A 13884-nucleotide genomic window follows, 5' to 3' on the forward strand; every position below is an offset into this window, starting at 1 on the left:
GCCCTTCCCATCCACCCCACAATCCCTGCGACCTCCCGTCAGGCAGAAGATACCGCAGAACAACAGCATGGACTGTTAGTCTGGGTAACAACTTCTTCCCCCAGGATGTTAGGCTTCTGCTCACCCTACCACTGACCAGTACACATTATTTATGATGGTGCCAGTAACATTATACTGTTGCATATTTATCTATATATCAAATATATTCACTATATGTCAACTATACGTTGAGCACTGGTGCCCACCCCCCATCTACAGGATATTTTCTGTCTCTACAGAATATTTTTTATTATCCGTTCATATTATTTTATGTGCTGTATGTGATATATGTACTCTGTCTTGCACCTCAGTCCCGGAGGAATATTGTTTCATTTAGCTGTATACATGTGTACGGTCCAATGATAATAAACTTAAACAATAAAATGGGGGGGGGGGTTGATGCTTCTTCTGCTGCTCATAGGAGGGGGAAGGGGTGACTTTGGGGTTCTGCTGCTTCTATCATTCACTCTTTGAGCTTTTTTTCCCTGTTTCGTGGGCACCTGTGAAGAGTAAGAATTTCAGGTTGTATGCTGTATACATGCCTTGATATTAAATTGAACCCTTTATTGTTACATGTACTAAGATACGGTGAAAATCTTGTCTTGCACACAGTTCGTACAGATCAAATCATTGTACAGTGCATCGAGCTAGAATAATGTCAAACGATAACAATGTAAAATAGAGTGTAAAAGCTACCGAAAGAGAAGGGCAGAGCAACACACACAAAACGCCGGCGGAACTCAGCAGGTCAGGCAGCATCTATGGAAATTAATAAATAGTCGACGTTTCGGGCCGAGACCCTTCTTCGGGACTGGGAAGGAAAGTGGGGGGGGAAGCCAGAATAAGAAGGCGGGGGGTGGGGGAGGAGAATAGGACATGCTAGAAAGTGATGGATGAAGATAGGTGGGTGGGGAAGGGGGGTTGAAATAAGAAACTGGGATGTGTGAAGTAGCAAAGGTGAAGGACTGGAGCACAAGGACTCTGATAGGAGAGGAGAGTCGACCATGGGAGAAAGGGGAGGAGGAGGAAGAGGAGCACCAGGGCAGAGGTGACAGGCAGGTGAGGGGGAGAAGTCAAAGGGGAGCTGGAGGGAGGAATTGAAGAAGGGGAAGAGGGAGGGGAAAATTACCAGAAGTTGGAGAAATCAATGTTCATGCTATCAGGTTGGAGGCTACCCAAACGGAATATGAGGTGTTGCTCCTCCAACTTGAGAGTGGCCTCATTGTAGCAGAGGAGGAAGCCACGGGCTGACATGTCGCGGTGGGAATGGGGAGAAGAGTGCAGTGCAGATAAACAATAAAGTGCAAGATTGTGAGGCCAAGGGTCCGTCTGGTCATACGAGAGGTCTGTTCAAGAGTCTGATAATAGAAGCTATCCCTGAGCCTGGTGGTAGGTGCTTTCAGGCATTTGTCCAACGGGAGAGGGACAGGTGGGGCCTTTGATAATGTTGGCTTCTTCACTGAGGCAGCGAGAAGTGTAGACAGAGTCCATGGAGGGGAGGCTGGTTCCTGTGTAGTGCTGATCTGTGTCCTATAGTTTCTGGTGGTCATGTGCAGAGTAGTTGATATCCCAAGCCATAATGCTTTCTATGACTCATTGCTAAAAATTGGTAAGGGTCAACGGATACATGCCAAATTTCCTTAGACTCCTGGGGAAGTAGAAGCATTGGTGAGCTTTCTCGGCCATGACATCAAAGTGATTGGATCAGGAGAGGCTACTGGTGATGTTCATACCTAGGAACTTCCAAGCTGTCAGTCCGCTCAACCTCAACACCGATGATGTAGACAGCAGCTCGGGCACTGCCCCAGTCAGTGACCAGTCCTCTTGCTGACATTGAGGGAAAGGTTGTTGTCATGACACCACATTACTAAGCTCTCAATCTCCTTCCTATACTCTGACTCACCGTTATTTGTGATACAGCCCACTACAGAACTGTCATCAGCAAACTTGTAGGTGGAGTTAGGGCAGAATCTGTCCATGTAATCACGAGTGTACAGGGAGCAGAGCTGGGGCACGTGGAGCACCAGTATTCAGAACAGTCTTGGTGGAGGTGTTGCTGCCTTTCTTTAATGATTGTGGTCTGTTAGCCAGGAAGCCAAGGATCCAGGTGCAAATGGAGGCATTCAATCTTTCAAACCTCAGACTTGTTAGGAGCCACATGGAGACAGAGGAAGAGGCTTCTGTGCTCTGGAACCTGCTCTACAACTTAATTAACTCACAACAATGAATTCAGCCCCCAAGGCCTCACGGCATCCATACCTTACGTCTCGAGGCAAGCTTTTGGTCATCCTCCCTGAGGTTACAGATAGATAGACATATTTTATTGATCCCGAGGGAAATTAGGTTTCATTACAGTTGCACCAACCAAGAATAGAGTATAAATATATCAATATAAAACCATGGATAATTAAATAATAATATGTAAATTATGCCAGATGGAAATAAGTCCAAGGACCAGCCTATTGGCTCAGGGTGTCTGACCCTCCAAGGGAGGAGTTGTAAAGTTTGATGGCCACAGGCAGGAATGACTTCCTATGACGCTCTGTGCTGCATCTCGGTGGAATGAGTCTCTGGCTGAATGTACTCCTGTGCCTAACCAGTACATTATGTAGTGGATGGGAGACATTGTCCAAGATGGCATGCAACTTGGACAGCATCCTCTTTTCAGACACCACCGTCAGAGAGTCCAGTTCCATCCCCACAACATCACTGGCCTTACGAATGAGTTTATTGATTCTGTTGGTGTCTGCTACCCTCAGCCTGCTGCCCCAGCACACAACAGCAAACATGATAGCACTGGCCACCACAGACTCGTAGAACATCCTCAGCATCGTCCGACAGATGTTAAAGGTTCTTGATTAGTAGTGGCATCAAATAAAGGGTTCATTTATCAAAGTATACAATTCTGAATTTTTTCTTCTCCAGATAGCCACAAGACCAAGAAAGAAAAAAAAAGCAGCACGATCATCAACCCTTAAATCCCTCCTCCCTGCACAAAAAGACAAACAAAAACAGAACAGGCACATCGACACCAAATCCCTCTCCCCACCCCCCCCCCCCCGCACACACACGAGAAAAGGGAAGATCCGGTGAAAAGCACAGAATACAAAAAAAAACATAAGACTGAAAAAAAAAAAGCCCACAGTCCAAGTCCACATCCAAATTGCAGAAAACCTGGGCAATATTCTCCCTCTCCGTAGCAGAGCGATCTCACCAGTGTTAAAAAGGCAGGCAGCCAGCACTTCAATCACCCTCATCCCTTTAATTGGCGAACTACAGAAGTTTTAATCAGTGAAATGGAGTCCAACATCAGCTCGCATCCTTCTCTCCACGAGGTTCCCACACACTGCCTTTGCCTCCCGGAATCCCCTCGGAGACTGCAGGGCGCTGAAACACTCAAACCATCTCCAAACCGCAAATCCCAGACTCCAACAGTTCCAGAATCACATTCAATTAATGAAAAACAAACGTAAAAGACATAAAGGAAGTGATCTATCCTGAAGATTATCGGCCAAAGGGGCAATGTGCACAGCATCATCTTAACCGGATTCTTGAGTAGCCAGGAAAAAAGGCCGGAGAATGGGATTGAGAGGGATAATAAATCAGCCATGATGGAATAGTGGAGCAGGCCTGATAGCTAAATGGCCTAATACTACTCCTACTGTGCAGTTTGTCACAAAAATCTATTGCAATTTGTTACCCAGTGAGAACTTCACTATGAAGAGATACTGTTCATGTTTGACTAAAACCCATTTTGTCACTCTATAAATGTAATAATTCCCATGGGCAGTAAGTTGAGGGCCAGTGGAGCTATCCGCAGAATAGTACCCAATATTCATCCCTCATCAAAAAGAAAACCAAATTCAGCAGAACAGGCAGTAACTTCGAAGGAAACTGGACAGTTACCATTTCAAGACTGGAGATCTGCACGGTCTCTTGTGTCTTTGTTTATCCTTCAATCAACTTCACAGGAAGAAACCAGATGATCACAATCATATTGTTGCTTCTATGACTTTGCGGTGCACAATTCATCTGTCATGATTTCATCCATAAAGCACTTCATAAAGTGCTTCATTGGTTGTAGTGTTTTGTTCTTCAAGTTGTGAATAGTACCATAGAACTGTCTGCCTTCCTTTTCACAGTTCCATAAGCACCCAGGTGTTAAAAATATTTCATGAATCAAAAGAAACTGCAGAGGCTGGAAATCTGAAATAAAAACAGAAGATACTGGAAGTGCTCAGAAGGTCATGCCATATCTGCGGGGAAAGACAGGGGCAGGGGCTCTTCCTGAGAAAATTCTGTTTGAGGAACGCCCACTCTCTAAACGCAAGACATGCAGATGCTAGAAACCTAAGCAAAACCCAGAAGATGCTGGAGGAACTCAGCTAGTCAGGCAGCATCTCTGGAGGGGAATAAACAGTCAACGTTTCCAGCACTGTCCACAGATACTCTGTAAATGTGATTCTTTACTTAGGAAGCTTTCATGGACCATAAAACGCAGCATTAACCAATTACAATGAACACCCATGTCCCCATTCAATCTACTCACCTGGACGCAGCGTTTAGTTGTCACCATTTACAATATTCCAGAAGCAACAATGTGATTGTTTTATTCTCTCAACTTGCACTGATATCATAATACTTATTTTGTCATGTATGTTGTATATAATCTATGTTAATTTCAGTCTAAATTAACTTACTGTATGTGTATAATGTGCTGTGTTTCTGCTGTGATAAGTAAACTTTCATGACATTCATACCTTGTTGACAATAAACTTAAACCTGGCTCAATTTAACAAGTTGATAACTTAAGACATGTTAACAACTACGTACGCCTGTAGCTTAACAGTTATGGAAGTCTGTAGTAACAAATTTAAACTTAGCCAAGTTTAAAAGCAACTACTGATCACTGCCGGCCGGACCCGTTCAGTAGACATGCGTATTTTGGGAGTGCATACCGGTTTTGCGCAAACGTAGTGGCCATTGACGGCTCTCTAATTTTACGCAGGCGCAGATGTTGCTGCCGGTCTTCTCCAGTGATACGCAGGTGCAGTTGCTGCCGGAGGGAGACTGGCCTCCAGCGCCGCGCAGGCGTACTCGCTGTCAGGGTGATTAGTCCGGGGGAAGGGATTGTGGCGGGAGCTGGTCCGATGGTTTTGTCGTTCCGGCTTTAGAAGGTAAATGGCGGCTCTGCCCGCAGTACATGGGAGTGGCTTTAAATCCCGAGTCGAGGCGGGAGTGGGGGCAAGAGAAAGGGTCCGGCAGCTGCGGTGCGAGCGTTGCGCGTTTCGACGTAATTCCTGGCGGGGTTTGGGGCGGCGGATTCGGGGGGAGGAGCGGGAGTCCCTACAGCCCTGAGGAGCAGTGAGTCCCGTCACTCTGACTGGCCCCGAAGGGACATCTGAGCCTCGCCTCTGATCCCTGCACCTCTTGCGTCCAGTTCACTCCCTGCTGGGATATTTCCCACTGAGTTCTGGCAGGGGATTTGACCTGGTCACTGTCACCGAAGCATTCAACAGGTCAGGCAGGGGAGGAGAACTGCCCAAACTCTTCTGTCATAAATTGGATCGAAGAGTTTTCAGGCGCTTTTTTATGCTTCTGTTATTTGTTGCTGGTCTCAAGGATTTCTGGGTATGCACGTCCTAGACACAACGAAAGTTGAGCGAAGTTTTAGCTTTAATTTCTTTTTAGCTAGAATTTACTGAAGCAAAAATTCGTTTAATCAGCATAATATTTGAGTTAATGCAACTGTGTTAAAAACAAAATCTTGGGAGAACTCGGGTTAGACATCGTCAGAGGATCAAAAGAGATTAAATATTTCAGATCCATGATTTCTAAAGGGAAAAAATTATACATACATTGGTTGATTTGCATGCTGTCCATACGGATACTTTCATTACAAAGGTGCACAAAGGTACAATGAAATCAAGTTTTACAGTTCCTGAGAAGGTGCAGTACAAGCAAGCATAAGGTTCAAGTCCATAATGAGGTAGATTGTGAGTTCAAGAGTCCATATTATCATACTGGGACTGTTTGATAGTTTTATAACAGCAGGTTGGAAGTTGTCCTTGAGCCTTACTGAATGTACCCTTTCAGGCGTTTGTATCTTCCGCCGGATGGGAAGATGAAAAGAGAAAATGTCTGGGATAGATAGGGTCTTTGATTATATTGACTACTTTGCAGTGAGAAATATAGACAGAGTCCATGGAGGGGAGGATGGTTTCCGTGATGTGTTGAGATGTGTCTATAACTCTGAGGTTCCTGGCAGTGGTCATATTAAGCTGTGATGCATCTGGATAGGATGTAATTTGTGGTAAATCAGTTAAAAATTATGAGGGTCAAGGGGGTGGCATGTCAAGTTTCTTTAGGCTCCTGGTGCCATTGATCTTGGCCATTAACCTTTCCGTTGCTGCGGTGCTTTTTGGCCTACTGAGTGTTTACAGCCATTCTTGTTTACATTTCAGGCTTCCAATGTCTGCTGCTTTTTGCTTTCCTTTTTCAGGACCAGACCTTCAATGGTTTTTTACATCTGTCAGATTTTCTTCAGCTGCATGATGGCTATATCACCAGATTTCAAGTTTTAACCACTGCAGATATGACTGCTCACTACAGAAACATGGCCCCTTGATGTTGCCAAGTACTAAAACTAGATGTTTTGAGGTTGTGAACTGGGAAACTATGACGTGGGTTAAACCTCAAGTGACCTTGAACATTTGTAAACAAATATTCAGTTTATTTCAATGTCATGGTCAATGTACTGTTTTTAAAGTTTGCTAACAAGTTACTGAATAAATGTACAATGGGGTACATTTGCTGTTCTTTACAGAAAGCAGCCACACAAAATTCTGAAATTTAAATGTTGACAACAGGAGGGTTGCTGTAATTGGATTTTGTGTCTTTTAATTGCTAATCCTGTAAACCTTGCTATAAAGCAGGAGTGGCCAACCTTTTACATTCCATGCGTCAATTTTTTCACTCATGAGTTCAAATGCGCCATATAACTCTTGTACCCCCATTCAATTCTTGAAAATTATGTTAACATAGAACTCGTGCGTGAAAAAATTGACGCATGGAATGTAAAAGGTTGGCCACCCCTGCTGTAAGGTGTGTATGCGCGTGCACGGATGGTTTGGTGAAGATGTAATTGGCCATGCCTGTGATAGCTGCTAGGGCAATGAGTTAAGATGCATGTAACACGACTAACCAGTGTCAACCTCAAGTGCAGATTTAATCGATCTAGAGCAACATTTCTGAAACACTGCAGAAGCATTTATAATGCTCTCTGTAATTTAAAATTGTAATAGAGTGAATCAGACAGCATGATGGCTAGAGTTTGTTATAGATTAGAGAAGCCAGGAAATCCATTTTATTAATATTATCACCATTTAATCTGATGTAAAATCCTTTTACAAGTTCTTGTTGCCTTTTGAGGGGTGTGTACAAAACACAGAAGAAAAAGAAACTGGAAATCTTGCCGTATTTTATTTTTACTTGTTCCCGGAAGTTTCTTTTAAGCTAAAGCTTATCTGGCAATATTAAGCTGTGGGTCTGATTTTTGAGATGTTGTGTAAATCACCTTCCTCTCGTGATTAAAAAAATAAAATGTTGGAAACAGAGGCAATATCTGTGGAGATAGAAACAAAGGTACATGTTTCAGGTTGACGAGAAAGTCAGAAAACTGGATCACAGTTCAAAGTAAGGTTATTATCAGAGTACGTATATGTTACCATATACAACCCTCAGATTCATTTTCTTATGGGTGTACTCAGTAAATCTGTATAATAATAATAATCATAATAGAATGACTGAAAGATCACCAAACTTGGGTGTTAAATCAGTGTGCAGAAGACAACAAACTGTCTGAATTGTGAAATAAATAAATAAGCAAGCAAGCAAGCAATAAATATCAAGAACATGAGGAAGAGTCCTTGAAAGTGAGTCTATGGGTTGTGAAAATGTTTCAGTGATGGGGCAAGTGAAGTTGAGTGAAGCTATCTCGTTTGGTTTAAGAGCCTGATGGTTGAGGGGTAGTAACTGTTCCTGAGGCTGGGGGCAGCAGCGAAAAAGAGCATGTCATGGGTGGTGGGGGCCCCTGATGATGGATGTTGCCTTCCTGTGACAGTGCTTCATGTACATGTGCTCAGTCATGGGGAGGGTTTTGCCTGTGATGGGCTGGCCATATCCACTTCTTTTTGTAGGATTTTCCGTACCAGGCTGTGATGCAGATAGTCAATATACTTTCCACTACATACCCATAGAAGTTTGTCAAAGTTTTAGATGTCATGTTGAATCTCCACAAACTCGTAAGGAAGTAGAGGCGCTGCCATATTTGTTTGTAATTGCACATACATACTGGGCCCTGGATAGGTCCGCCAAAGTAACAACACCCAGGAATTTAAAGTTGCTGACTCTCGCCACCTCTGATCCTCCGATGAGGACTGGCTCATAGACCTCTGGTTTCCTCCTCTTGAAGTCAATAATCAGTGCTTTGGTCTTGCTGACAGAGATTATTGTTGTGGCACGACTCAGCCAGATTTTCAATCTCTCTTCTATATGCTGATTCCGTCACCATCTTTGATTTGGCGTACAACAGTGGTGGTGTCAGCAAACTTGAATGTGGTATTGAAACTGTGCTTAGCCACACAGTCATAATTATAAAGCGAGTGGAGCAGGGGATGAAGCACAGAGCCTTATGCTGTTGTAGATTGTGGAGGAGATGTTGCTGCCAATCGAAATTGGCTGGGGTCTGCAAATGAGAAAATCCAGGATCTTTGTTGCACAAGGTATTGAGGCCGAGGTCTTGGAGCTTTTGATTGGTTACTGATGATATTAAATCAGAGGCTGCCCAAGCACAAATCTAGCATGTTTGCATTTAGTCTGTGATATGGATATTTCCTCACTAACTTCGGTTGCTGTTTCTGTCCACAGAACCTGAAAACAATGGAGGAAGGTCATTGCCCAGCGTCTGACTCTGTGTCTCACCCCGGTGACGTGATAGAAAAGACCCGGAACTCTGGAACCTCTCAGTCAAAACCCAGAAACATGAATACATACCCACCAGTGTGTCGTTTCTATTCTCGTGGAAGGTACTGTCAGTTTGGCCGGAGGTGCCGATTTCTGCATGAGCATCAGGAGCAACGGATTGCTCCAAGTGTGCCTGAAAGCCAGAGCAGTGGGGCTGCTGAAAATATCCCTCAGTGCCAGAGTGAAGCAGAATGTCCTGCAGGCAGTGGCCCAGTCAGGTTTGGTGAGGATGCTGCAGCACAGGGGCGAACTCGATTTGGAACACCCAAGATGACGGGTCCCAGAGAGAGAGCTAAGAGGCCGTGCCGTTACTTTCTGTCCGGCTATTGCGTGATGGAAGAGCGGTGCCGTTTTTGGCATCCTGAGCGGTTGCCTGTGTTGAGAGACCCTGTGGATCCTGAGCCCACCCGAATCAATCTGAGACCAGGACCAGGACCACTCATTCGACCTCCCCTCCCCCGGCCTGCTGTGGTCAAGGATGAAGTAAAGCTCACCGAGCTGACCCAAGAGGTGGCCCGGCAACTGCGAGAGACTGAAATCAACCAGCTGTTGAAACGCTTCCCAAAGGACCAGCTCATCATTCAGGAGAGTGAGGATGGGAAACAGACTTTTTACCGCATTGTGGTGGAGCCTACAGATCCAGACTGGGTAAGTCCTGGGGGACATGCTATGGGTTGGTGCAGAGCGAGACGCTATTGTCAGAATGAGCATATTGGAAATCTTATCATCCAGCTCAGAATCACAAATATCATACTGAGTGTACAGCACTGACATTCTTCAATTTTGTGGTCATAGGTTTCCTGTGGGTGCTCCGGTTTCCTCCCACATTCCAAAGACATACGGGTCAGGGTTAGCAAGTTGTGAGCATGCTATTTTGGTGCAGAAAGCATGGCAACACTTGCAGGCTGCCCAGCATAATACACGCTGATTTGATTTGACACAACAACGCATTTTGCTCTGTTTCGATGTACCTGACAAATGGAGCCAAACTAAAGGTTCAAGTTCTCATTTATTCTCATTCAACCATACACATGTATACAGCCAAATGAAACAATGTTCCTCTGGGACAAAGGTGCAAAACAATCTATGTATATCTGATACAGCACATAAAATAATATTAATAGATAATAAAATAATATTCTGTAGATGTACAAGTTGACATACAGTGTATATACAACATAGTTAAATATACACCAATATAATGCTACTGTCACTATCATAAATGATGCATACTGGGTGGTAGCAGGGTGTTCAGAAGTCTCACAGCTGCTAGACTAGACCTAAAACTAATTTGATCATTATTCCCTCCTTAGTTATTCATCTTCTGGCCTCTCCCACAATTCTAAGATATATTCGTTGGTAGGTTAGGTTAATTGATTATTGTAAATTGTTCCATGATTAAACTAGGGTTAAATCAGGGGATTGCTGGGTGACACGGCTCGAAGGGCCAATTCCACTCTGTATCTCAATAAAATAAAATGCATCGAAACTGTTCACTTCAAGAATCACAGAAACAGGCCATCATCCCATTGTTTTTCTCCAGCTTTTTAGTAAATAAATAGGATTAGGGGCCGGCTGGTGGCGCAATAACATCAGTGCCAGACCGGGGAGCAGAGGTTCCCGGGTTCGAAACCAGTCGGGTCCGCTCCCAGTTATGCTTTCCATCCATGCCAGGTTGAGTGTCGAGATCGCAACTGGATCTCGTAAAATAAAGGGAAAAATTCTGCAAAAATGTCTGTGTGAGGAGTGGTGCTCCACACAGTCTCTTTCGCTCCGCGCCTTGTTAAAAAAGCCATGAAAATGACATCATCACGGACGCGCACACGCCAATAAATAAATAAATAATAAAATAAATAGGGTTAGACCCAACTCCCTGCTGTTTCTTTGAAGCTATATAACCCTTTTCTCTTCAGGTCCATCTTTGAGACCAGAATGGACTGAAGGAAGAGATGCTTCACTTGTAAATTCTTGGTCCTAGCCCATCCAGTGTAATCAAACATTTAAAAAGAATGCAGGTGCTAGAATCCTGAAATGAAAATGGAAAGTGCAGGAAGCGTGTCATCTGCGGAAGAGAAACAGTTCTTGTTTCAGGCCGACACACTGCTTAGTTCTTCAGATCTGACCAGGTGCCTTTGAGCTGGAAGAATAATTCTCTTCATCTCTCTCTATGTAAAATGGTGCCTGACCTACTGACTGTTTCTTGCGCTTTGTTATATCCCCATCTGTAGTGTATATTCAGTGTGTGTACTATAAGGAAAAAACATGTACTGTACTAGTGGAGTGCAACATTAAAAATCCAGGGCACAAGTTAAATCTATATTAAAAGGATTCATAAGGTAGATGGACAAAATTGTCAATTTTTCAAATTAGAGCTCTGCAATTCATTTGAGATCAGGAAGCTTCTGTTACACTAAGTGGTCACTTGGAGCTACAAGATTGTAGGATTTTTAGATTAGGTGAAAATATAGTTGGAAATAGAGCAAAGAGAGGAGAAGAGGGTTTAAGGAACAGATCATCCCTGATCTCATTGGGCGGTGTGACAGGCTTGGAGGGGCTAAATTATTTATTTTGCTTTTCTCTATGGCAGGTAACATTTACTGACATTAGGAGGAGAGAATCAAACCTTTCCCTAGTGCTCCTAAGGACAGTCACTTGCACTCAAGCAGAGTTCTATGAAGCTAGCTTGCTGCAGTCTCTAACTGAGTGGCCTCTTATGGATAGTACTTTGGAGCTGTGGAGGATTTCACAACCAGATGAATTGCTATACTTGCCTGGCATCACTTGACAATAGGGCTGGTTTCAGTTTCAGACTACAGGGAAAAATTACTTAAGGTTGTTGAGAGTAAGAAACAGCAGGGAGCTGGGTCAAAACCTATTTATTTACCAAAAAAAGTTTAGTGAATATTGGTCACCTGCCTTTGATGGCACTGTCTTCCTACTTCACAAAACAGCTCCCCCTGAAACCCCTCTCTGGCCAGCTGCTGCCACATCAGTAACCTGAGTACGTTTTTGTATAATTTGTTTTTTTTTCTGAATGTTGTGTCCTGAATGGAGTTTACCTGTGATGTTGTTGCAAAGTTTTCCTCACTTGTGTGCTTGTGCACATGACACAAAGATTGTGTTTGACTTGGACGTTTCATTTCCTTGTGGAATATTACGATCAAGGCCAATGTTTAGTGTCCATCCCCAACTTGAGAAGATGGCAAGCCCAGATCAATCCTCATTATAAGGTATCTTCTTTCAGGATTTGGGACCAGGCCCTTAAAGGTGCACCTTGCCATCAAATCCTGTACCCATTGTTCCCTCTAACCTGGACTGCAGTCTACTCAAGACGCTCATTGTTGACATCCTGTGTGACCTTAGGTGCATTCATATTGTCCTTGTTTCCCCTAGATCTTTTGAAAAATGCCTTCCGAGAGTTCTGTCTTTATAGTTTCATCTGTCTCTGCTATTTAATCTTGTCTTTTATTTATAAGGCCATTTTATGCTCTGTTCCATGTACCATGTATGTTATCTACCTGTGCCAGCATATTATCAAGTACTGGGTTACTACCATTATAGAGTACATATGGGATGATGGTTACTCATTGCTGAACGTAGCAAAACTATCAGTTCCAGTTAGGTCATTGCTGACAGCTTATACTGTGGTGCTGACTTTAATAATATCTCTTGTGCTTTGTTTAGACTAAGCCTGCTTGTGCAGGATCTGTACTCTGGAACAATTGTTAACCTACCTTCTACACAGAATTACTGGTCATTTAAATGTTGTTTAGGTCCACAACTTGTTGTGTATACTTCTGAATACTATTTTCCAATGCTTTCTTTGACTGATCTTTGTCTCCATGCATCATCTAGATCAGGCAGCTTTCTAAAGCTGGTCTACCATCCCTATATAAGACCTACGTGCATTCAGTTGATTTACGTCATCCTACTCAATTTACTCAGCTTTGTCTTGTTGCAAGAATAATGAATCCTAATACTGGTTCATCTGTGGAGCCCTGTGTAGAGAATTTCCTCTAACCCTGCATAAGTCCGGTGAAGACTGGCCGTCAAAGGAGAGGTGAGAAAGTGGCTTGTTATCAAGTTCAGGTTTATTGTCTCCCCCCACCATTCTCACCACATCCTGCCAGAGCACCATCGAGAGTGTCCTGACCAGCTGCATCACTGTCTGCTATGGGAATTGCGTTGCATCAAATCGCAAGACCCTGCAACGGACTGCTGAAAACATCATCAGGGTCTCTCTCCACCCCATTCAGGATGTATATCAAAAGTGCTGCGTACACAGTGCTTCCAGCATTGTCAATGACCCCTCCCATCATCTCTGACTTCCTGCCATCAGACAGAGGGTACCACAGCATAAGGACCAGAACTGTCAGCAACACACATAAGCACCCTGTTTGAGTGCCCTGCTGACACCTCCCTCCTGAACTCCCCAACTTGTAGGCACTCAAGTCCTCCACTGGTCACTTTTCACCTTTATTGTTGCCGTTTCACATTTTTATACAACTGCTTATTTTATTATAATACAGGTGTCCCCCGCTTTTCGAACATTCGCTTTACGAAACCTCACTGTTACGAAAAACCTACATTAGTACCCTGTTTTCGCTTTCAGAAGGTGTTTTCACTGTAGGGAAAAAAAGCAGCGCGTGATAAAAAATTCGGCATGCAAAAAAAAAATCAGCGCTTGATAAAAGGCAGCGTGCGCGCTGAGCAGCCGCTCTCCTCCGGATTCGGAATTGCATTCTAGCCGGCATTGCTTTAACACGTGCCTGTGAGCAGCCATTTGCAAGATGAGTTCTATGGTATCTGAAAAACCTAAAA

General features: G+C 43.8%; 1 protein-coding gene across 4 annotated transcripts in view; it reads left to right on the forward strand.

The window, feature by feature from the left end:
• si:dkey-24l11.2 (uncharacterized protein LOC100034462 homolog) overlaps positions 1 to 13884 on the forward strand; it is a 102043-nt gene that overhangs the window by 55547 nt on the left and 32612 nt on the right. For 3 of the 4 annotated variants that reach the window (XM_063070878.1, XM_063070879.1, XM_063070880.1), the window contains one exon: positions 8968 to 9711. In XM_063070878.1, coding sequence (XP_062926948.1) covers positions 8968 to 9711 — 744 coding nt within the window. Of the gene's footprint in view, positions 1 to 5136; positions 5217 to 8967; positions 9712 to 13884 lie in introns of those variants that run through there. The other variant, XM_063070881.1, reaches the window with a different exon arrangement.

This window comes from Mobula hypostoma, chromosome 18, assembly GCF_963921235.1.
Source record: "Mobula hypostoma chromosome 18, sMobHyp1.1, whole genome shotgun sequence".
NCBI classification, from domain to species: Eukaryota; Metazoa; Chordata; class Chondrichthyes; order Myliobatiformes; family Myliobatidae; genus Mobula; species Mobula hypostoma.